The sequence below is a fragment of the Ursus maritimus genome, unplaced genomic scaffold (genome assembly GCF_017311325.1).
Source record: "Ursus maritimus isolate PB19 unplaced genomic scaffold, ASM1731132v1 scaffold_35, whole genome shotgun sequence".
NCBI lineage: Eukaryota > Metazoa > Chordata > Mammalia > Carnivora > Ursidae > Ursus > Ursus maritimus.
The window spans coordinates 14,247,721-14,272,107 of NW_024426119.1; the positions used below are offsets into that span (position 1 = coordinate 14,247,721).

General features: G+C 45.5%; 1 protein-coding gene across 1 annotated transcript in view; it reads left to right on the forward strand.

The window, feature by feature from the left end:
* Nucleotides 1–24,387, forward strand: part of ANXA2 (annexin A2) — a 42,836-nt gene continuing 18,449 nt past the window's right edge. The window contains exons 1-3 of the mRNA XM_040620567.1: nucleotides 1–101; nucleotides 11,181–11,239; nucleotides 14,718–14,817. Coding sequence (XP_040476501.1) covers nucleotides 11,192–11,239; nucleotides 14,718–14,817 — 148 coding nt within the window. The 5' untranslated portion in view covers nucleotides 1–101; nucleotides 11,181–11,191. The remainder of the gene's footprint in view (nucleotides 102–11,180; nucleotides 11,240–14,717; nucleotides 14,818–24,387) is intronic.

The window sequence follows — 24,387 nt, forward strand, 5'->3', positions numbered from 1 at the left end:
CCCTTGCACAGTGAGGATGTGGCGGCTATAAAAGCCCCACCCAGGGCAGCCAGCTCTGCTCTACAACTGGGGACGCTCGCAGCTCTCGGCGCCGGGCCCAGGTAAGCGGGGTGCGCCCCGCCCTCCCGCTATGGCCCCGGGGCCGCCGCGCTAGCGGGGCGGGGAGCAGCGGGAAAAGAGGAAGACGGCCTTGCAGAGAGCCTTGGGTCACAGGAACCCGGGAGGCCGTCCAGGGAAGGGGGCTGGTGGGACGGCCCGCACAAGGGGTTCTGGGGGGGCGGCGCAGTAGCAAGGTGGTCTGGGTAGGAGTGAGGGGGACTGGTTGCGCCCCGGCGTTGGGCTTGCAAGGCAGAGGGAGGGGGTCAGGCATCCCCCCGAAGTGCTCCCAGGAAGCTCGGCGAGGGGCACCGGGGAGGAGAACGGAGGGAGGCCCCACATTCCAGACGCGCCGGGCGCCGTGGTGGGCAGGGCGTGGCTGCCCTGGTAGCCTTGGGTCCCAGGCGGAGCTGTCTTGGGGACATTTCCCTCCACGTTTAACAAAAGCTTAACGGCCATCTAGAAAGTAACCTCTCTCAGTTTTAAATTACTTTATTTGAAAAAAAAAAAAAAGCCCACGCATTTGTGGAACTTGTATCGACCACCTGGAGGGAAGCAGTGGGGGGAGGATGAGAGGTGGGAATTTGTAGTCGCAACCTCTTTCCCCAATAATACAAAACAAAAAAGGGGGAAAAATAAACAAACCTCAGCTCATTGTCCTTTGTCTAGGTTATCTTGTAGGAGAACAACCTCTGATTTGAGTTACCTGGAGAGTTTCCCACTTGGTTGACCATTTTTGCGTCAGGAAGGAAGTGTCCCCCAAGGTTGGGGGAGGGGAGGAAGAGGGTTGTCTTTGGCTGTTACTCCTGGTGATGCGGCGGTGAGTCAGGGACAAGGGTACAGAAAAGGGCGTGGTGCCCCCCCACCCCCGCGCCCCTCCCCGCCGGCTGCTCCTTGCAGCTGTGTGGCGGGTCTCAGCCTCTCGTGCAGAGGGCTGGATTCCATCAACTGGCTGTTGAGAAGGTAGGAGGAGAACATCAATTTCCTTACCTGCGAAAGTGGCTTAAGGATGCCCATTCTTACCTCCACCTACGCAGTTGTTGTGGAAGACTTCAAAAAACATGTTCATTCAAAAATAAATATGTAAAGCACACTGAAAACACTAGGTCCTGTACCAATGTAGATGGTCGCTTTTATGTTAAGATTTGCCCTTTTGAAGCTGTGAGTATTCTGAATCTGTAAAAGAGCAGTGGCCTCCTGGGTGCACACTGGGTCTTCACCTAGAACCTTAAGATTCTAGAGTCCAGGGGCCTGGGCCCTGAGCTCAGGCTGACTCTACTGATGGATTCTGTCCAGAAATATGTGCTACTGTGCTGGTCTGGAGCTTGGTGGTTTGGAATGCAGAATATACTTTCTCACTGAAACAGTGTTATAAAGGTGTTTAGGTTCCTAGGTTAGCCAAGAAACCCCTACTTAACATGCACTGTATCTAAGTACTATATTGGTAATACATGCTTAATTTGGGGGTGGGGTAAAGGTGGGGAGAAAAGGTGGGAGGATAAGGGATGAGGGTATGTGGGTAGGAAGAATAAATCACTGAAATTCTATTCTGGAACTTTCCTTGGTGGCCCTGATTATTTTAATTGGAAAATTGTATCTTTGCCCCTCCCTCCCACTTTGTTTTTTCCACCTTCCTCATGTGTCCTCAGCATCCCTCTTCCCTGACATATTATAAAAGCCATTAGGCTTATCCATTTCTGCTGCCATCCCTCCTCCTCCCCATTTCAGTGTACTCACAGCCAGCTAAAGACTAGCAAATTGAATCAATATTCATTAAGTTAGGAATGGTTGGTGGTCCTGAAATCCTCAGCAACATAAAAGAGTTGTATTATTTAAAAACCAAGAAAACCTTGTTAACCTGAACAGATCTGTGCTTTATGAAGTTAGAGGCCATGGAATTAAGGAGCCACCTAATTATAACATTCAGGCATTGTGAAGGAGTATTTCAGATGAGGCTAGATTCAGAGCGGCAAACTCCGGAGAGGAGTCCACTGGCCAGTGGTGGTAAGACATTCCTGTTGAGTACTTCTCTCCCCTTCTTCCAAGTCCATCGATTATCTAAGAACTTCAAGGGTTTTTCTTTTTTTTTTTTTTTTTTCAAAGATTTTACTTATCTATTCGACAGAGATAGAGACAGCCAGCGAGAGAGGGAACACAAGCAGGGGGAGTGGGAGAGGAAGAAGCAGGCTCATAGCGGAGGAGCCTGATGTGGGGCTCGATCCCAGAACGCTGGGACCACGCCCTGAGCCGAAGGCAGACGCCCAACCGCTGTGCCACCCAGGCGCCCCTCAAGGGTTTTTCTGAAAGTATCGCATCTGTAGTGCAAGGGTGTGACCATCAATGTGCATTTCTTTAGTTAACTAAAGATTGGAATTAACTATGATTTGGAGACCTCCTGGATTTTGTAATTTCTCGCAGTGCCAAATGGACTGCCCGTGGCAAATGACCAGGAAATACTGCTTACTCACTGGCTTTGATTTGGTGCTTGTTCTTGGATTGCGTCTCAGAATTTAACATCTTGTGTCTTTGAGCTATTAAGGTACTGTATTGACTGACATTAGGCTGGCTGTCATGGCCATTAGTTTCCTGACTAATTTCTGAGTTAAGTAGTTTTCCTGGCAAGGTAGGTATCCTTCTATAATTGCTATTGATTTTGGGGACTGTAGGCTTTTCCTACACCGTTGGGCCTAGGCTCTTGCACTGACACACTCATGAGCCTTGTGCAGGGCTGTGGGCCTGCCGAGGCATTTTTTGTTAATGGAGAGCAGTCGTGTCACAAGGAGTCTCAGTCTCTACTGGGCTGCTTTGACCATCTATTCATTCCACAATATTTATTAAGCATCTGTCGTGTTCTGTGTACTGACAGAGGTACTGGGTATGCAAGAGTGAACAAAACAGTCTGAAAAAAAGAAACAGAACAAAAACCTGCTCTTTAGACTTCAAGTCTGGTGGGGAGAGAAAAAATAGACCAAGTAAGTGAGTTGTATAGGCAGTAATTGAATTTTGAACTTTACATTATCCCAAATTAATATTTTCGTTCCCCAACTTGGCAGGGGCTCCTTTCCCCTTTAATCTAGCTGTTCCACAGACCTGAGTGTCATATTGAGCCTGCCTTGTGGTAGTGTTTTTTAAAATAATTATGACTTAACCTGCCTTCCGGATTTTATTGTGTGGATTAAATAGAAATGGAATGCTCCTGGTTTTTTTTGCTCATGGGAATCCACCTCCCTCATTTTCCCTGGTGCCACACCCCATTCTAGTTAGAGGCCACATCAGGAAATTCCAGTTCTTTTAAAAAATTCTTTCCACCCCTTCACTGGTATGCTTTTCCTTCTGTTGCCAGAGGCAGTCTACTTTGCTGGGAAGCAGGTCAGCAGTAGGGGTCAGGAGATGCCTAGGCTTGTTGTGGGTGGTTCCAAACTGAGATTACCTCTGAATCTCCCTTCTGGGGTACACCCTGAAGCTTGAAGACATCTGCCCTCAGTCTTGTCAGAGAGAAGTCAGTATATCCAAGTAGTCTGAGTTCTAATCCCTCGTTCGGTGTGGAAAATTCTGAATCAGGGGAGTGGCTGTGAGCTGGAGTCCTTGCTCTTTGTCTCCCTGCCACACCCAGTGTACACACTCACAGCTCAGAGGAAATGGGAATCCCAAGGCCACTTGCAAGTTCTTCCTCCTTTCTGCTCCTTCCTTGCACTCCAGGTGCCTTAGGAGATGTAGGTTACATTTGCACGTTGTCCAGGGACTTAGCTAGGACCCGGGAGGCCCTGGCCATACAGAGGTGGGGTGCTGGGATGGGAAGGGGCTGTCTATCATGATGAGGAAGAGGCTGCCCCTGAAGTGACCTGCCAGGCTTTGTGAAGATTTGCAAGGAAGCTGGCCGCTTGAGCGTCCAGCTCAGAATGTATGGAACTGGAACTGCATTTAGGATGTTCAGTCTGAGGGAGAGAAAGAAAATGGAGCAAGAGTGCATTGAAAAAGAAGCCGTAAGGATATGGAAAGGCCCCGTGTGTGTAAAGCGTCCATAAATAACGATTGAGCGCCTACTCTTTTGGTAGGCACTGCGCTTAGACGTATAAGGAAACAGAAGTGAATGCGACAGAAACCCTGTGGGCACATAAAATGGAAGACCACCTTTATATACTCATTTTTGATATTTCACAGACAGACTGAGACAGGAGCACAAAGCAGGGAGAGGTGCGGGAGAAAAAGAACAGTATTTTTTGTATCCTGAAGTCTCACAAGGCTGTCAGATCAAGATTGTGTGTTCCCAGACAACCTGGGCCTAGAGGTGGTAGGACTCTGCCGAGTGTATTTAGAGAGGAATCACCAGCCTGGTGTCACTGCAGTGTGTGTGTGCGTACCCGTGCAGGGGGCTGTGTAGGAGATATTGATGGAGAGGTAGGTCAAGTCCAAAGTGTGGAAGATCTTGAAGGCTGAGTTTAGGCTTTTTCTGTGGGCACTGGGTGCCCATTAGAAACACGGTAAGCAGTTGACATTGCTCTGTAGCTGTGAAGGCTTTGATTTCCCAGCCCTGAAGGTGTTCCATGCCAACTGACTTCATTCTTCCTGCCAGTCTCTTTCCACCCACTCCAAACCCATGACCGGGGACGGAGGGAGAACCTCTGGGAACAAGAGGCTGCCACGTAGGTCTGTAGGTAGCAAACAGATACTGATTCAGATCAGGTAGCAAAACGGACACGCCGAAGCAAGTGCTCTTGTGTCTGGCCTGCTCAGTTCGATCACGGCCACTGGGCACAATGCCAGGATTTCTGCAAGATGACTTGGCCCTGTGACTCAGGCATTGATCAAGACCATAAAACCAAGGAGAGAAGGATGTGTTTTCAGGAATGTTCTGTTCACTGAAAAATGCTTTGGGGGGTGAGGAGTAGATGTAGCACAATATGAATTCCATTCCCAACCCCACTCATGCAATTTTTCCTCCCCTTTTGGTTTAAGATTCCAGTCTGGTCCTGGAGACCTGAGCTCTGCGCAGAGAAGGTTTTGGTGGGGAAACCCAGCCCTCCGCCCTGCCACCCACACACATTTTCACTTTAAAAACCCTCGTTTGTATCATCCAGTTCCCCATTGATTCATCATGGTTGCTAGGGCTGTGTTTTGTGGTAACACATCAACACCATGTTGAAACTGTAAGGTGGGTGTGTCCACGAAACTGCTGGGTTGTCCTCAGATTTCAGATTTGGCTGTGCAGACCAGCCCTGTCGCAACATGTTCCTGTTTGTTTGTTTATGTGAATTAATATTTGGGTTTTCTGGAGCTGGTTCTTAATTCATTTCAGTAAAACTTGTTTTTGCTCTTTGCAGAGTACTGACTTTTGGGTTTGCTTTGTCTGTTTCCACTCTTTTTGCAAATTTTGTTTTACTTTCCTTTTTCGGGGAGAAGTTAAATCTCTTTTACTTGTACTATTTTTATTACCGCGTGTTTGAAGTGAAACAGTAAAAGACAAAAAAAAAATAGGTAGGGTTTAAAAAAAAGGACAAACCCTTAAGTATCTTTAAGACAGTCCTTATGTTCAACGTAAATGATTGTTTTCCAACAGCTGCACAGATTTCATAAATGTCTAGCTTTGCACTCCAAGGGCTTTTGCAGTCAGGCAGCTAACAGTCTTCATTCGTTAATATTTTCAAGGCCAGAGGAGAAAACTGTTACCTTCATGACTGGGGGGGGGGGGTGCGCTACAAGGAATGAGTGAGGCTGTTCTCACCCTAGTGGTGAATTATTTCAAACCAGTTTGAAGTGGGTGTGGCTCTTTCACTAAGTCTCTCTGTATCTCTCTAGTTCTTTTTCTTTTTTAAGATTTATTTGTTTTTCGAGAGGCGGGGGGAGAAGCAGTCTTCCCGCTGAGCTAGGAGCCAGACGTGGGGCTCAATCCCAAGACCCCGAGATCATGACCTGAGTGGAAGGCAGACGCTTAACCGACTGAACCACTCAGGTGTCCTTCTAGTTATTTTCTTAGAGAAAAAAACCTACCCCGTAAAGAGCTGTTTTAATGGTCTTGTCAGCCAGCCCTTCCCTGGGAATGGAAGGTACTGGTGTGTGCACACACTACTCATCAACAGATTGAATTTGCTGACTTTTTCCCCTTCTTTTTTACAAGCTGAAACCAGTTGGAGATCTGGGTGAGGTCGAAGTGCTGGAAAGAGTGATGCAGACTGCCGTTTTCATGTTCTGTGAGAAGTCTGCCAGGAAGGAGTGGTTGTTCGGCTTTTAACACACTTGCGAATTTTACACTGTGATGAGGCGGCAGTGAGGGTGGAATTGTCACATGGCTCACAGACTTCATTTTATTCTCAAGCACTAGGTAAACTAAGGCAGGGCGCCTGCTTTCAGTGAGAAATTCAGCCTCCAGAGCAAATGTGGTGAACAGATAGGATGAGTATTGGAGAGCAAATCACTTTGGCTTTCTGGCTCTCCCCTATTTCCACAGCCATACTTAAATTTGCACCATTCAGAAAACAATATTTTAGGCCCCCCACAGGGCACTACAGTAGACAAGGCTTGTTTTAAACTTGTCTTCTTCATTCTCCCACCACCCAGGGACAGACATTCTCCTCCATTCCTTCTCCCCAGCCTTTCCCCCATGTTTGCCTGGCTGGAACCTTCCAGGGTAATTGCCCTTCTCAAACCCGCCGGTACCTCACCGTTAATCTCTTAGTTGATCTCACTCATATTACTTTTATCTTTCTGTCTGAGTCTTCATCTTTTGGAATGGAGAACCATTGTGGTAAAGCTGCCAGGGTGAAGACCCAAGAGTGAGACGACCCAGATTCTGGCGCTGCCATGATTCTCATCAGCTGAGTCATCTGGGCTGAGGCCTCAGGTGTCTCACAGGGGCAAGCCGGGAAGAGAGCTGGAGAGCCGGGGGCGGGGGGGGGTGTGCTTGTCAGGGGTTTGTTGAGTGATTATGTGAAGGTTACCAGTGCCTGTAACCTACCATAGCCCTACTGAGACTTTCTTTTCCTGCTTTCAAGGGTTATGAGTGGCAAAGCCGACTATTGGTTCCAGAACCTAATCAGTCCTCCACACGGAAGTAGTGAAGAAACAAGGGCCGTATTTTATTTGTAAGGTGAAAATGTGTTTGCCATTAAGCGTGCATGAAATAGGAAATATTTACTGGATACAACACAACACGCACAGAATTATAGCAAGCTTTATGGAGATTCTTTCGTGGTTATTGTGACATTTTTGCTTTTTCTGCAGAATGGTTATAAATAATACAAATATAGATGTTAATTATGCCAAGTGCCGACTTATTTCTAAAAGTTTACTTAGCCCCTGGAGTGTGCAAAGGCCCTCTTAAATTTGTGGGGCCAGGACACTGTGAGGAAGGCGAGGTAAAATACACTCCCTGCTGCTTTGAGTTGGACTGAGGCATTTGCCATCTGAACACCTGGTACATGCGGGAACTCAGTACATTGTGCTCAGCAAAGAAGTCTGGTGGCATCACTTTTGACATTGGAAGGTGGGAGAGAGCATGTGGCATGGCGGCTACAGCCACCCCATGAGCTGAGACCAGAGTAGCGGTGACTTCAGGAATGGGCACAGCCTCCATAACCAAGGAGAGGTGAGGGTAAGGAGATGGGGGAGGAAGCAGGGATCAGGGCCCTGTGGATGAAAGGAGTACAGCGTTTGGGAAGAAGCAAGTAACCTTGGGGCTCAAGTCCAGTTTTTCCGGCGGAGTAGACAGAGGACGCTGAGGCTGGGTTTCTGCGACCATCTTTGACGGCTGGCCTGAGCTGGAATTAGAGAAGGCTATGGAAGGATGAGTTTTGAATTATTTCGACGAGATGATGTGTAGGAATTTAATTAATAGTAGCATGTAGGATTGATGTGATGAAAGAACAGCACGACTGTGGACGATAAAATGGAAAGGAAGATTGTGGGGCCTTTAAAATCGCTGTTTTCCATCTCTCCTCCGTGTGTTGTGGCTGTGGGAGAAGAATTAACGGGAGTGGAGAGTGTGTATCAGATTGTCTTTGCCTTGTGCAGTAACGAGGGTCCCGTGTGAGACAGGCTTAGGCAGCTTTCTGCAAAGCCAGCGCTTAGGGCTGAAAAGGCAGCTTGAAAGAACCGTACGGTAAAAACCTGCTGTGCCTTTGTGGTTGAGGTTCCCTGAACATCATTACCCACGTGAGACACCTGATTTAAGAACTAGGTGGACTTTCAATCCACATTTCTTTGTGAGCAGAAACAATTCTGTTTGCAAGTCTGACTTAACTGATCCTCTTTGGGGTTTTGCTTTTGTTTTGGCATTTTTATTTCTGCGATGTTTACAGTGGGGACTTGAATTCTGTAAGGCCGATGACGACAGTTTACCCCTCGCTGCAGACCTACTGCAGTTCTGATGAAGCTCAGGGGTTATGGTCAAGGTCAGGATTCTGTAGTTAGTGTCCTAGGGAATTCGTCTCCGCTCTGGTGGCTCTCAGCCTGATGGATACTGACGAGACCCTCCAGAATGTTTCTTGGCCCAAGTAGAAGTCAGAGATTTCTTGCTCTGTCAAGGCAGACTCAAACTTGTCTATCCTGGCAAGGAATCGCAAACTTAATTTTCACATGACCTGGCTCCTGCAAAAGTTTTTGGACTAGGATTAGACCATGGCACCTTGGGATCCTCTAGGCCAGAGCTCCCCAACAGAAATAGAGCGTGAGCTGCATATGCAGCTGTAAATTTTCTAGTAGCCACATTAAAAAAGGGGAAAAGAAACAGGTGAAATTAAATTTAAATAGTTTATTTTGTTTAACCCAATAAACCCAATGTATCATAAATACTTAGTCAATATAAAAAATGGAGAGATTTTATATTCTTTTTCTCATGCTGAATCTTCAGAATCCAGTGTGTAGTTTACACTTACAGCACATCTCAGTTTGGACAGGACACTTTCCCAGGGCTCGATAGCCACGGTGGCTGGTAGCTGCTGTATTGGACAGTCCAGTTACCGAGATGCATGGCCCCTCACACCAGAGTGGTATGTTTGCTACAACCGATGAACCGATATCACACATCACTATCATTCAAAGCCCATAGTTCACATTAGGGTTCACTCTTAGTGCTGTACCTTCTATGGGTTTTGACAAATGTATAATGGCATGTATCCTCCATTATAGTATCATGCAGAGTAGTTTCATGGCCCTAAAAAATCCTCCGTACTCCACCTCTTCATCCCTTCCTCCTTTCCCTGTAATTCCTGGCAACCACTGATCCTTTTACTGTCTCCATGGTCTTGCCTTAACCAGAATGTCCTATAGTTGGAATCATACTGTGTATGTAGTATGGAGCTCTTCAGACTGGCTTCTTTCACATAGTAATATGTATTTAAGATTTCTCCATGTCTGTTCATGGTGTGATAGCTCATTTCTTTTCAGTTCTGAATAATAGTCCTTTGTCTGGATGCACCAGAGTGTATGTATAGAGCAAGACCTTAAAATCAGTATTACATCCCAACCGTGGGACATATTCAGGGAGTCGGGGGGTGTATGAAAACTGTGGGAGTGGGGGTAATTGGAATAGCTTTGATTTTCTTTTTGCTTTGCTTAAAACTATTCTGTGATCATTAAGAAGAGAAAGGGGTGGTCTAGGAGAGATCTCAGGGTGAAAATCTTGCAGAAATATATCCATAAGCACAAATAAAGGCGAATCTTCTTACATTCCCCCACCTCCACCTGACACAGAGCCTGGAATCTGCTTAGTCCACAGTGTTCCGATAAGTTAGCAAATGTCTGTGTCAGATACTCCCTCCAAGCCAGTTTTATGAAAATATTTAGACCATGCAAACTGTAGGGAGAATAGGAAAGCTGGATTTGCATGGGCATAATTTCCTTGATCAAAGAATATTAAGCAAAGAGACCAAAGCAGGAGTTATTACAATTCAGATGTTGATCCCACTGTTTCAGGTTACAGCTCTGCTCTATTTTCCTTCTTTTGGGGATGCTGTGGCTAAATGACCTATCTTGTCTCAGTTGAGATAAATTTCCTGCTACTTGGGCACTCTTCATTGGCAGAGGTTGGTGTATCAATTCCGAGAACTCTGTGATCACAAAGCTGGAAAGCCAATTCATCAGGCTATACTGTCACTGCCCGATTAAGTGTATTAACTGGAAGATGACTTCATTTCAGCCCTTTTGAATCTTAAATACAAGGGATCAGTCCTTTCTGGAATGAGTTAATGTCAGAAAATCTGTCCATGGTCTTTTTCTTAAACAGTTGCATATCTTCTAAGCATTGCTGAGCTAAGAAACTCATGGATAGTAATAAAGGTTCTATTTAGGAATGGGCCAGTGTGCAAATGCTATTGATTTCAGTCCTTTTCAATAGGGTAAATCACTGGTGAGAAACACAGAAGCAGTGGCTGGTTGGACAAGCTTATCACTTTTTATGAGAAATGGAAGACTCAGTTTTATCCTGTTAGAACAAGTTGCATGAGCCTCGGGGAGCATTTTGTTTTTGTATTCACAAATCAGTCTCCCAGGGTTCTCTTTACACAGAGCACAAGAAAGACTCATTACTACTACTTCTTCTTCTTCTCCTCCTCCTCCTCTTCCTCCTCCTCCTTCTTCCTCCTCCTCTTCTTCTTCTTCTTCTTTCTTCTTCTTCTTCTTCTTCTTCTTCTTCTTCTTCTTCTTCTTCTTCTTCTTCTTCTTCTTCCCCTCCTCCTCCTCCCCCTCCTCCTCCTTCTCCTTCTTCTTCACTTTATATATATTTGAGAGAGAAGGCCTGAGGGGGGAGGGAGAGGCAGGAGCAGACCCCCTGCTGAGCAGGGAGCTCAGTGTGGGACTCAGTCCCAGAACCCCCAGACCATGACCTGAGCCAAAGGCAGGCACTTAACCTGCTGAGTCACCCAGGTGCCCTCACTGGCTACTTCTGTAGTCCATCCGAAACCTAAGGCAAACCATCTCCCAGCTTTGATTTGCCCAATCATAAGATAGGAATTGCATCTATTTGCAAAAATTACTCTAATATCCTCAGATGAAATGGTCTAAGAAATAAAGGTTAGTATAATGAATCACAGTGCTTCGGGGGAAAGGAAAGCCTCTACATAAATACTTTTTGTTGTACTTTTTTCCCCCAGCTTCCTTCACAATGTCTACTGTTCACGAAATTCTCTGCAAGCTCAGCTTGGAGGGTGATGTAAGTATATCATTTTCACTTTGTGTAATTTTTGCAAATTAGACATCTCTCTGGATAACTGTGCTACTCTCTTTCCTTGTACATCTAAGGACAACGAGGACAAATTTAGACAATCATTCCCCGCTCTTTGTTACCATTTTCTTCCCCATTACTTTTACTGTTCCCCGTAGTTCAATTTGACAGAAATGTTACGGCACTAGAAACTTTTTTGGCATCACGTTAAAATTGGACAGGCATTAGTGACGCTGGGATGGCTGGAGTTTTATCCTGCTATATACTTAGTGTGCCAGTGGTAGTAATGGTCATGATGATACTTGAGTCTTAATGTCATGCCCTGGCATTTCATTATTGATTGGCATAAGCTACAGCCATATCAAAAATAATCCTTGTGTTTTAGACTTCTTACAGTGTCCAAGAAGTTATTCTAGACTAGGACTTATATGTTGTTGTTTTAATTTAACATCTGGGAATTCTTTTCTCCAGAACAACGAGGATATTTGTGTGCGTGTGTGTGTGTGTGTGTGTGTGTGTGTGTTTGTTTTTATTTTTTAAAACTAAATAATAAAGTTTTCTAATTCATCATGTTTCCTTTTTCTGCTTTGGCTATCAGGGAGCTCAGAATCATATCTAATTGTCTTTCACAGGAAATATGAACCTGGAAATTCTGATGCATCTGTTTTGTTTTACAGCTAATATTTTTTTAAACTATATGTGAAATTACAAGTCATTGCAAATACTTTTAGAATCGAGTAAAATATAAATTATGAATATGTAAAATATATAATGCGTAATACCATAAATCTTTCAGGTCATCTTGGCAGAAATGGCTATCACAAAAACTCAGCAGTAATACTGGTTTGTAGGCGTATCTTGCAGATACTTCAAAATTTGCTCTCACTGAAACTGAAATACATCGAAGCACTCAAAAGTCACTTGACAGCAGTTTGGATTAGGTGGGACAGAACCCTCTGTATTATCTCTGGTGCTTGCCATCAAACGTTCAGATAGATCACGTCTGCGCAAACCCAGGTTGTATGGAGTATGGAGCCTGTATATATATATTTTTTAAATTATTTATTTATTTATTTATTCGACAGAGATGGAGACAGCCAGCGAGAGAGGGAACACAAGCAGGGGGAGTGGGAGAGGAAGAAGCAGGCTCGTAGCGGAGGAGCCTGATGTGGGGCTCGATCCCATAATGCCAGGATCACGCCCTGAGCCGAAGGCAGACGCTTAACCGCTGTGCCACCCAGGCGCCCCAAGGAGCCTGTATATTTTTAATCTTTCCTCGTGGAACTTATGCACACTATTGTTGGCAACACTTAAGAGCTGCATGTTGAGGTCCAGACAGGTCTAAGCTAAATAATTTTTTTTCTTAATGGATCTGATCATTAGATTGTTTTTAGTGTCAGATTTCAGAAAAGGGCTTTTCGTGTAGCCTTTGAAGTTACTTAAGGATAATGCATCTCTCTGTGTGGAGAGATGGGAGTGCAGTAGAAAATGTCATATTTTTCCCATATTTTGGAGGAAGAGAAAAATCACTTTTCCTCAATAATTCGATTTTCAGACAAGTGGATTCTACGGGTAATAGGTTCAATTATCCATTTAGTTTTGTTTCTAGAAGTTTTATAAAAGGTATGCAAAANNNTTTCCCTACTCACTGTTGTTTTTGGAATAAGACGACATAGCACCTAGGAAATGAAGCCGTATGTGATACGGCTCAATGACCAGACTACCTGCCTTTGTAAATAATTGACGGCATTGTTAATAAATAGGGAAATGTTTTTCTTAGATTTCCATCCACATTTTGTAGCCACCATAACAAATACAGTATTTCAGAATAACCCTTTGTCCTTACCTTTTCCTGAATGTATGTTCCGTTTCCATTGGTTTAATCTTACTGGAAAGTTCAGTAAAATTAGACGGAAAATACTTTAATAATCCACTGTGCTTCAGAGTTATCAATGCTAACTGGATTCACTGTTGGGCCAAGATGGTCACAACTGCGTTTTGAAATACTCTGTCCAGGCCTGAACTTAGATTTCTGGCTTGACCTGCGAAACATTTGAGAGGATGTCATCTTAGTTACTTACCTGTGTAACCGCGCTCCTAATAAAACCTAATGAAATGGGTGCTGGGATGCCTCATAATGTGTGGCCCGTGGGTGGATAGAGAAGTCAGGGCACCTCAGGCTCTGACTCTTCCCAGAAACTGAACTAAGGCAAAGTCATCACATTACGATGGGCATCATGTACTGGGCGGAGGTGGTGGGGAAGGACGAGTCTTGATGTGGAAGGAGGATGGTTCCACTGACAACCTAAACCACACTGTCCATCTTCTTTTGCCTGCCCTTTGCTTTGGGACTGGGTAGCAGGGAGGAGGAAAGCTGTAAGAGCTCTCAAGGAAGGAGAGGAGTCAACACTTCAGATAGAAGAACTGATGTAGATACATACTACTGTCCTCACCTCAGTCTGGTGGGGGGGTGGATGGGATGGAAGTGGGTCCATCAGATCAGGCAGGATACGGGGCTTTGAAAAGCATTGGAAAAGGAAGAGGGTATGGTTCAAAGGCAATAAGAAAAGCCATTTTTTTAAAAAGAAAAAATAGGAAGAGTGGTAGGCATAGGGTTAAAAGCTTAGTGTTAAAGACCGCAGAGGAGAGGGCACAGAGGAGACAGCGGAGCAGGAACTTCGAGAACTCAAAGAGGATGTGGGCTGAGAGGCCTGACCACCTTGGTGCCTGGCTTCCCTCACTTATCTGATAGTCTGAAACAAGCAGGCCAGCATTTACATTTGCATTTTAAAGAAATGTGAGCTCAGCGGTACAGGCCTGGTGGAAATTCAGATGCCTGTAGCAAAAACTTGGCTAAACACACTTGTCATTCAGGCATTTCCACATTTTCAGCTTGTTTCAAATTGTTGCCGGCCCAGTTCAACGCCTTCCCAGATAAATGGTGGTTTCCAGTGCCCAGCTTTGGGTAGTCTGCTTTTGAGCTTGCACCAGAAGTAGGATAAGTGAAAATACAGACGGCATTTTCTTTCTTTTTTTTTTTTTTTTTAAATATATATATATATATTTTTTCGACAGAGATAGAGACAGCCAGCGAGAGAGGGAACACAAGCAGGGGGAGTGGGAGAGGAAGAAGCAGGCTCGTAGCGGAGGAGCCTGATGTGGGGCTCAATCCCATAACGCCAGGATCACGCCCTGAGCTGAAGGCAGACACCCAACCGCTGTGCCACCCAGGCGCCCCAACAGACAGCATTTTCTAAACTAGCTGAGCTTTTGAAGAGGAATTCTCATTCGGAACAATGAAGTTTCTTATTCTCTGTGTGATGGCACATTTATACTTACCTAGTTACCTAGTCTACGAATGATTTGAATTGTTTAAAGAAACCATAGAAAAAATCTATTTCAGGGATATTTCAGCAGGGGGATTTTAGACATGTATGATTTGAGTATGTTTGTCTTTTAACCTCAGCACTCCACGCCCCCAAGTGCGTACGGGTCGGTCAAAGCCTACACCAATTTCGATGCTGAGCGTGACGCTCTGAACATTGAAACGGCCATCAAGACCAAAGGTAGGTGACATTTGTCCTCCTCTTGTCAGGCCGACAATGACTGAGGCATTTTTAGTTGTCTCATTCTCCCTCAAATCTCCATTTACTGGTCATTTGAAATTGTCCTTGAGCTTTAATGGAGTTGATCTAAACCTTCCCCATCTCACCCCACCCCTCCTTCCCTCCCTCCCTTCATCCTTTCCTTTCTCCCTTTCGTTGGAGAGAAGACTTAAAACCTGAGAAAGTATTTTAACCAAGGAGCCTAGTAACAGGGAAACAGGCCTCAGCTGAGAGGAGAAGGCCTGATGCCCCCTGGATGAGTGTTTTGGGCTCAGCTCTTCACTTTGAGGCCTCAGTGCCTCTTTTATAAGGAAGAAGTTGGTCATGGTGATCCCAAACTGGCCTTTTTTTGTCCTGAATCCCCCTCAATTTCAATACATTTGTTGGAAAAATGCTGGGGAAAGTGCTGGGAAAAATGCTGGGAAAAATGCTGGGAAAAGTTGCTTTTAGATCTAATGAACAAAAAAATTCAGACTTTTTTTTTTTTTTAAGCCTACTAGTTACACCACTGCTTAGACCTGGAGCTTGAATTAGAAGAGCTGTCAGAATGAGTGTGTTTCCTCAAGTTCTGGGATGAGTAAGAGAGGACCAGAAGGCATAAGAGCTTCCCTTCGAAATAAAGCGGATAAAGCATTTAATTGGGTGGGGTTGAGTAAGAACTTGTTCGGGTCCTCATTGTGCTGTGTTCTGTGTCTATAAAAGTCAGTGTGCAGATTCCCTGGCTGATGTTAATGAGGCGTGTGTCTCTGGAATTGCCCCATCCCCCCAATCCCTGGGACATTGTGATTATTGTGGTGATGCTTGTGATTCACCACACTCTTTCTGTGAGGCTAGATTGAGATGCGGACATGACCCAGCAGACAGAGCAGCTGCTGGTTCATACCTCTGGAAGGGCCATAGACGGTTTTCTCTTGGAACTACAGTGTTTTAATTTATTGACACACTTGTACAGTTCACATACAGGTCACCGACAGACTGGGAACCTCCACCAGGATGACCCGGGAACCCAAAATGAGGAACCCAAAATTTATGTCTGCATTATTTACTGATTGTGTCCCTTTTCACTCTCAGAATTGTTTTGTTTTCCTAAAACCCTTGGAGAAACTGGGGACGTTGTTTCCAGAGATAGGATGGAAAGGAGAAAGATCCTTTAGGTCCTGTGGCTCTGACAGGACACAAGGATTTGCATCATCGGCCTAAAGCAGCCCTGTGTTTCCTGGGGACACTGGATACCTCCCAGAATGATTGCTGGACAGTGGAGGGAGAATAAGGAAGCATCCAAATGAGACCTTTCAAAAGCCTTTTTTTGATGCTTTTAAATGACCATACTCGTCAAAGGCCAGGTTGGGAAGTCAGGAAGTCACTAATCAGAAAAAGAGCCCGAACCATGCAGGCTTATCTCACCCCAGATCTTTCTCTTCGGTGGAGCTGGGGTGTAGCGGGTGAGAGACTGTGCAGTCACGGCTCTTCCCGTCTTGGCTCTGCCACTCATTTACTAGCTCTCTGAACCTGGAAAAACCCTTCCTTAAGCTTCAGTTTCCACCTACAAAGCAGGGCTAATCAAAGTTCCACCTCACACAGTTGGGCAGTATGGAGTGGTGGGTGCCTGCCGTATAGACAGTGCTCAGAATGTGTTATCTCAACACACACACACTTGCGGGCACGCGTGCGTGTACAGGCGCATGATCCACTTTCCTAAAACTCACCCCATCTCTCTATTTGGGTGTGCCTACATTCCTGGGGTTTCCCAACACACCCCTGCAGAAACACACTTGACTCGCCTAACAGTTAACTCATCTGACAAAGATGGTGCCTTTTACAAGCTTGAGACAAAGGCTGCTTTTATCCTTGCATGAGAAAGCTTTTGAGCTCCCTGGAATGTAAAGATTGCGCAAATGAGCTCGGTCACAGCTGAAACTCCCGGGGTAATAAAAATACCTTCAGGCCCTTTCTAAGTTAGTCTGAAAATACTGTAGTTTCTAAACAGGAACGTCTGGAGGGCTAAGATTTGGATTCCTGCATTCCTGTTTGGTCAAAAGCAGCTGACATCACCATGATCCTGGTTGCCATGATTTATTGAGTGCTCCTTATGGGAAAAGGCATTGCACCAGGCACTTTGGGAATGTTCTTCTCAGGTGGACTTCAGATTCACCCCGACGTAGTGTTCTATCCTCTCCGATTTCTGGGTGACTCACTGTAGGATTAACATGCTGCAGGTCTCTTGGCCTTGGTTCAAAGTGGGGTTTGAACAACTTTGTCCAGCCCCAGGCCTGTGTTCTTAAACACCCCAGTGTTGTGCCACCCACCTGTTGAGGACTGGACTTTTTGTTCCTTTGCTGTAAGTTATTTTAGACGTGAAAAACCTTTTGCACTTGTGATTCTGTTGATATCAGATACATGTCATATTTGTGGCCCAGCTTTAGGTCCCCTGTCTTCTCTTCAGATTTAATGCCTAGTGACTTCCACTTAGGACCACTTCCTTATTTTTGGTGCCTAGTAATTGTAGAGAGTAACTGAATTTTTTGCGTTTTAATTCTGTTAGTCTTATAAAATAATTTCTGGATTGTCAGTATGTTTGGGAGCCTTAAATCCTTCTAGGAAGCTATTGAGAAGAAAGAAAATGATATTTGTATAGAGCTCAGTGTACCAAAGACGTTAATATCAGCGTTGGTTTTGGTAGCGAAAAACCCAGCTAGTTGGGGAATGACTTACTAGATTATGATAACTCTCTCTGTGTTACATCGAGTATCTGTAGAATGTGAAATATGAAAAATAAAATTTATGAACAATTTTTATTGAGATGGAGTTAACATACATACCATTCACCTATATAAAATGTGCAATTCAATTTTTTAGTGTGTTCACCGAGTTATGCAACTCTCACAGTTTTAGAATGCTTATTTTAACATGCATTTACCTTAACATTGTCAGTTGCAGAACTGGTTCTTTTCCTTTCTTGTGCTTTCAGTGTGTTCTGTGTTTTCCAAATTTTCTGTGATGACGTGTATCAACTTCACAAATGGAAGGCAATAAACTTAATTACAAACAAAAATGAAGTCAGTCGCTGGGAAAGTAATATCCCTTTGTCCCTTTCCTCTTCCTCTTGAGATTTGTAGATAACTCACACCACTTTTAAAAATGAGCTGATTAATATTTTAGCTTCCCATTTAAATGCCTTCTACCTTCCGTGTAATTAAGAAGCTTGTGCCCACACCTTCACCCCACTCCGGCCTCAGGCCCTTTACGGAAGAACACAGGGCTCCCTAATTGCTGTTTCCTTGACATCAAGGAAAACAAAGGGTACATCTCGAATGCTGATAGAAACAAAGGCCAAAGACCAGAAAAGATGACTATGTGGGCCTCCCCCTCCTAGATAGAGTCGCCCAGGACACGTGCAAGCACGTGCCCCGTATAGAGCTTTCTGGTCATTACCTGCTTTGTTCCACTGACCACGGACTTCCCTTTGGCCTGAGTGCTCTCAGGAAGGAGAGCTGGGAGCAAGTCTGGAGGGTCCTTCCGTTGCTGTGAAATAAAGGATGGTAAACCGGAGCAGGCCTGGCCGGGGCGGGCAGGGGTGGGGATTAGAAGGAGGGGCAGAACTGGGTGAGATCTGGACCTGTCATGAGGACCGGAAGCAGATATGACTCCTTCTTCCCCTCAGCCGTATCCTCTGTCACCTGGGCTGCATGGCTTCTGTCCTCTTCGTGGGTCTCCTTGCTTCATCCATTGCAGATTCTCTCTCTAGCTTCATCTCTAGGCTATCTGGAGCCTTTACTCTGACAGGAGTGTGCAGCCCCCATCTGGTGGGAGTGTTAGCCCACTGCTAACACCGAGCGGTTCCCCCTCACCTCTCGGAGTGAGCCCCGTACACAGCCTCTTCTCCGCGCTTTCTCTGAGAAGGAGGCAGAATCGATTATTCCTTGGTCTGTGTCTCGGATACTTCACACAAGTCGTTTACAGCTCTTGTCACACTGTGTTGTAGTTTTTTATGTACAGATTTCTTTCTCCCCCCAGAATGTGAGTTCCTTTATTTCATGAAACTTCTTTAATCTTATTTACACAGCCCCTGAGACTGTGTGAAAGAGTAAATATTTAACCTATATTTAAATGGTAGTCACATGTACGCAGATCCCAGACCCCACAAGGTGAGTGCAGAGAAGAGGGACACGGGGCTGGTGAGATGAGGCAGCGGAGGGACAGTTCCAGAATCTGGGCAGAAGCCAGAAAGGAGAACAGTCCCCTGGTGAGCTTTGATCTGTTTTCACAAAATGAATTTAACTCACACTCAGAAGTCGCCTTTGTTTTTGGTTTGAAGGGATCTCAGTATTTCTTGAGTATGTTACCTAACCCGAATGCAGGGCGGTTTTGTGTATGCTCTGGCTTGAGGTAGACTGTGCAATTACTTACCTTAATTTATGTCTAGTTAGAAACTGAATAAAGCCGTGCAAAAGTAGTAATATTGCTTAATTAACAAGAGGTTTCTGAGACTTAAATCTGTAGGAGTCTCTTGGTCTAGATTGGCCTTGGGTTAAATATATACTGTGGAGTGTACAACACAGCTGTGAATGGTTTACCATATGGGTCCAAATAACTAGAAAGGAAAGTCAGCTAAATTAGAAAAGGATGAATCCAGACTACATAAAATAGATTGTAATTAGAAGCAGCACAACCCCAGAGTTAGTGTAAGTGCCAATAGACTGGTACAGCTTTGGTCTCTCTCTCTCTCTAGAAGGGGAGGGAAATGAGTTGCCCTATTATTATTGCCAGTTTTGATTTTAGCAGTATTTGTGTTCTCCGGAAGGGATGCAAAAGCGGGTGATTTTTTTTCCCCCTTCTCATAAGCACGAGTAGAGAGAAGCATAACTGCAGCAAGTTTTTGCACTTATTTTTTTCTTATACTTTTAAAATGGAACCATGTTTTCCAGCACGGCCAAAAATATGAACGTCCCATGCCGATGGAAAGCAGGCCAGGACGTGTATTTTTGGTTTCACCTGCACACCTGGAGGAATATTCATTCAGCTGAGACAGCAGTTAGGAATATATTCTCCTGAAGATGCCAGGAGGCAGACTGGCTCTGAAAGGTGGCTTCTCTCCTAACTGGAGGGGTCGGAGGGGAGGGCCCAGACTCAGGGACAGTGTAATTGTAAGAAAGGTCCCTGTGGCTCACACAGCCCAGGCCTTCCCATCCTCCTGGACGGGAACAGGAGGAGGGGAACCTTCTCTTCACTGAGGCCTTTCCCTTTGTGATCAAGTTTACTTTCGACCGAGTTCTCGTCTTACAGCACTGCTGGGAACAAAGAGGGACCAGTGCTGAGTCACGGCCACCTTTACTCCGAGCACAGATTCTCTGATTTTCTTCAAAATGATCTTTGCCTACATGGGTATATAGATGCCAAACCTGCGCCAAGAAGCCTAGAAGACATGAGTGAGGGAGTCCCTGGTGCCCTTCTAATGGTAGGCATTAGCTTTTATTGCCTGCCTCTCGGCTCCTTCTTCTTCTTTTTTTTGTAGAAACTGTTACCTCTTTCCCCTGAGGAAATCCGACTCTCGCTGCCACCCAGGGACACTGGGTGTAGTAACCAGACTCTTTTCTGGTGTCAGCAGTGCGATGGCAGTGGATATTAACTTCTTCACTATCAGTGGAGTTAAGGGTGGGGGTGCTGGTTCCCTGCATCTGTTCAGATTTTAAAATTTTCTGTCTCATGAGGCTAACGGAGTAGCAGGGCACAATGGGGCTCGCGTTTTGCATGTCAGCCTGCATTTACAATTTGGTTTGGTTTGAATTTTGGATGCTGGCCTACTTTGTGTTTTCCTGCTGGTCCTATGGAATATTTCAGAACTGTAATTATGCATGGAAGGCAGACAGGGTTCTAGATGATTGACGTATACAACCGAGTTGCCAGATAGAGGGCACCGAAATCCCTTCTAAGGGACTCAACAGAGGTGAGATCAGAGCCGAATGGAAGCAGAAGAAATTTGATTTTGGGCCCAAATGTTCTTAGGCACTTAGCTAAACCACACTTCGCATGAGCCAGGACTACACCCGCTCTCTGCCTGTCTTGGGAGTGGTGCTGGGCTCCCCAGCCCCCCACCCCCACCCCATGCAGTGTTTGTTTTCCCTCTCATCTCTCAGGCACCTGCCACAGGTTATCCTGAAACCAGACTAGAATCTAATGTGTGCTAATGGCATAAGTGTACCCCTACCCCCATTGCCCTCTATTTTCATTGACCCAAAACCAAATACAAACAAGAGCGAGGCCTGCAACAGAGAAGCTGAGTGTGGAGAAGGTAGTAGACACGTTCTGGGTCATTAACTCAGTCCATCCTTTCTGCATCCCCCTAAATGTTCTCATGATCTGTTTTACGGAGTGAGAAACTGAGGCACAGAGAAGTAACTAATGTGCCCAGACAGTACAGTTCTGAGCCCCACATAATTTCTGAAGCACGTGTCCCTGCCACTGATCTGCATGCCTCCCCTTTACGTCTGTCCCCCATGTGAATGTCCAGCTCCTGGTGGGACCCTCTGGACACAGAGTGCTCACAGCTGCTGAGTGATCCCAAGGAGTGACTGACTGCAAGAGCAGGAATCCCAGGCCAGGCAGCACTGTGGCTGATGGTGGGAAGGATACTTTGGACAACTGTGTGTGTGTGTGTGTGTGCTTCTCTGTTCCTGAAGTCACTTCGAGTAGACAGATGGCTTGTTGGCATATTAGCCTTGTTGGGAGGGGCTGCCCTTGTCTCACCATGTTATTAATGACTATCCCTGGAAGAGAGTTTCTAGCTCTTTTTGTTGAAAAAACCTCAGTTGGGATATCTCTTCAGTGGCCATGCACTGTTAGTGGGTGGCAAATCATTATCTATAGATTATTAAATGTGCATATGTTTATATGTACTAAATAGTAAGTAAGTCCAGTTCTATAGATGTATGGACATGTTACTGTCCCAAATCCTTTTTAGGAACTATTTGGAAGAGTGTGGTATGAAGAAGTATCAAAGTATAATTTCTATAATTTCAGAAAGGTACCAACATGACTCCTAGAGATATGGGATGGACACATGTCAAACATTTATTTAACTCAAAGGAGATAACACTAGTTCAGAGGGACATTTGAAAGACTGGGTGTTAATAGGCACTGAGGGAAGTGTTGGGATAAGATTGCTGGGCTGGACACAAGACCGTTAATGTCCTACAGGGCACTGAAGCCATAACCTTTGGACCATAATCTCCGAGTTAACGTGTAACCGCACAGAGCTCATGCCCGACAGTAGGGAGTAGCGAGGTGAGTGAGAACACACCCTGGAGAGGCGGTCTTGGATGGCCCTGTTAGCCACGCTGGGAGGCCCTGCTAGCCACACCACGCTGTCTTCCTCTGACCTTATTTTTAGATTTTGGATACGTTTCTGTAACAGGAAGCGGGTTAGCCCAGTGCAGTGAGCCTGGGTCTTGAATCCTGGTTGGAGTCCCAGCTCTGCAAGTGACTTGCTTGTGTGACCTTGGGCATGTCCCTGCCTTCTATGGGCATTTGTTTCCTTGTGGGTAAAATGGGGATGACAGTAACACCCACCTCTTACAGATGTGGTGAAAATTACATGGTAGAGTTGTGTGAAGCACTGAGTAAATGCCTGGCACATAGTAGGTATTCAAGCGAGTGGCTGACGCTATTATAATAGACAAGATAGGTCCACATGTCCACACCCATGGATCTCCTCTCTCTGTGGACTGCCGCTGACCTTCGTGCTGCAGAGACGATTTCTTCTGAGGTTTGATACTCATAGCCCCAGTAATCTAAGCTGAGGCATTTTCCCATCATCTAGATCAGGAATCTTTTTTTTTTTTTTTTTGACCAGTCAGCCACACCCTGAGGGCCTCCTGAGCCTTCATCAAACAAAATGAAATCCATTTTCTTTGTGCAGTCAGTGTGTCTTGGCAGGCGTGAGTCAGCATCCTGTTCAGAATGGCCTCTTGGTTCCTTGCCATGGACAATCAAGACACATTTTCCATGGAATGCCAGATGTGGAGCTGACTTGGGGTTTCCACCCGCAGAGAGGAGGAGGAAACTCCAGGAGGCTGATTTTATGATTTTGGAGTTGACCATTACTTCAGACTGCAAGTGTTCTTTATGTTTGAAAAATACGTAGATGGTTTAAGGGCCCCATGACCCCAGAGTTTTCTGCCTGAACCCTGCTGTCAGCGGCGCCTCCCTGTGGTATCGCTTGGCAGAAGTGTTGCAGTTCCGTGAGCTCCTCCGGTGTTCTTTCTTACCTGGGTTATTTGGACAAAGGTTAGCATTTCTTTCCCTGAAATTGTAGTCGACCCTGCACCTCACAGGAGCAGTTGGTCGAAGTGACTTGAAAGTCTTCTCCCGAAGCAGCATGCTGACTGCCATTCAGAACAGCGACTGACCTCTCGGAGGCCCCAGCCTAAGAGTGTTGTTGGAAACATTTTTGTAGGTAGCTGATGAGATTCGCTGGCCATTTTCATGAAAGGAAGGAATGCTTATGACATTTTCTGTGTTGTTTCCCATCAGGAGCCAAATAAATTTGTGTCTTCATTCCTTCCCAATCTTGAACATTTCAACTTCTATCAGTTTTGAAAAGAAATTAAAAAAATCTGCCTGGAACACAGAATTTGCTGTGTTCTCACCCATTCTGTAGGATCCCCTGCCCGCGTCACTGTTTCCCTTTGTGAGCCTTTGCGTAGATTACTTTGACTTTCCACACGAAGCACACGAGGAATGGGATGGGAAAAAATATTATTCAGGTTTGTTGCTTTTTTCTTTATGCTCTTGCCCTGCCCGCCCAGTTCCTTTTAGCCCCTCGGGCCCCTTCTGCCCAGCAGAAGCTTCCTTCTGCACCGAACAAAAGAGATCTGAATGTGTAAATCCAGAGGGGCAGAGCCTCATCTCCCGGGCATCTGCACCTGTGTTAAATTCATTAAATTTAAAGCTTTCCCGGTGTCCTGGCACTTGCTGTGCGCTGTTGACGATGATTGTGCTGACATAGGTGGCTGAGCGCTCAGTCGTCATCCTTCTAGCCTCGTCCTGGGCAGACGTGGTGAGTAACCGGATGACCCTTGAAGCTTCAACCTGTGCTGGGCTGTTTTCCACAGGAATAAACTGCCTCACCAATGATGATAGCAGGTTGAGAGGAAGCAGCAGTGTTCTGAAGATAAGATGTTAAATCCCACTGGCAGAAATGTGTATTCTGGTGTTCCGACACAGGACATGCTTTAAGTGGCTTTGACTAGGCAATTGATCCCGAGCTCCATGATTTCACCCCCCTCCCCCCGCCCCTTTCGAGTTCAATTTGAAACTTGCAGACAATGGTCTGGGAGAAACAGCTTCTGTAGGTGGGGTTCTTAGAAGGGGGAGGGGCATCCACTTGCAGAAACAGCTCCGTTTCTCTGTAGTTGCTGGCGTTAGCATTTGTGTAATGGATCAGATTGTTCCCTTGTAAGGGTCCCAGCATGTTGGATGCTGCCGCTCAGCAGGCTATTGGCTTGGTAAATAATTTAGGTAAAATACGTTTAG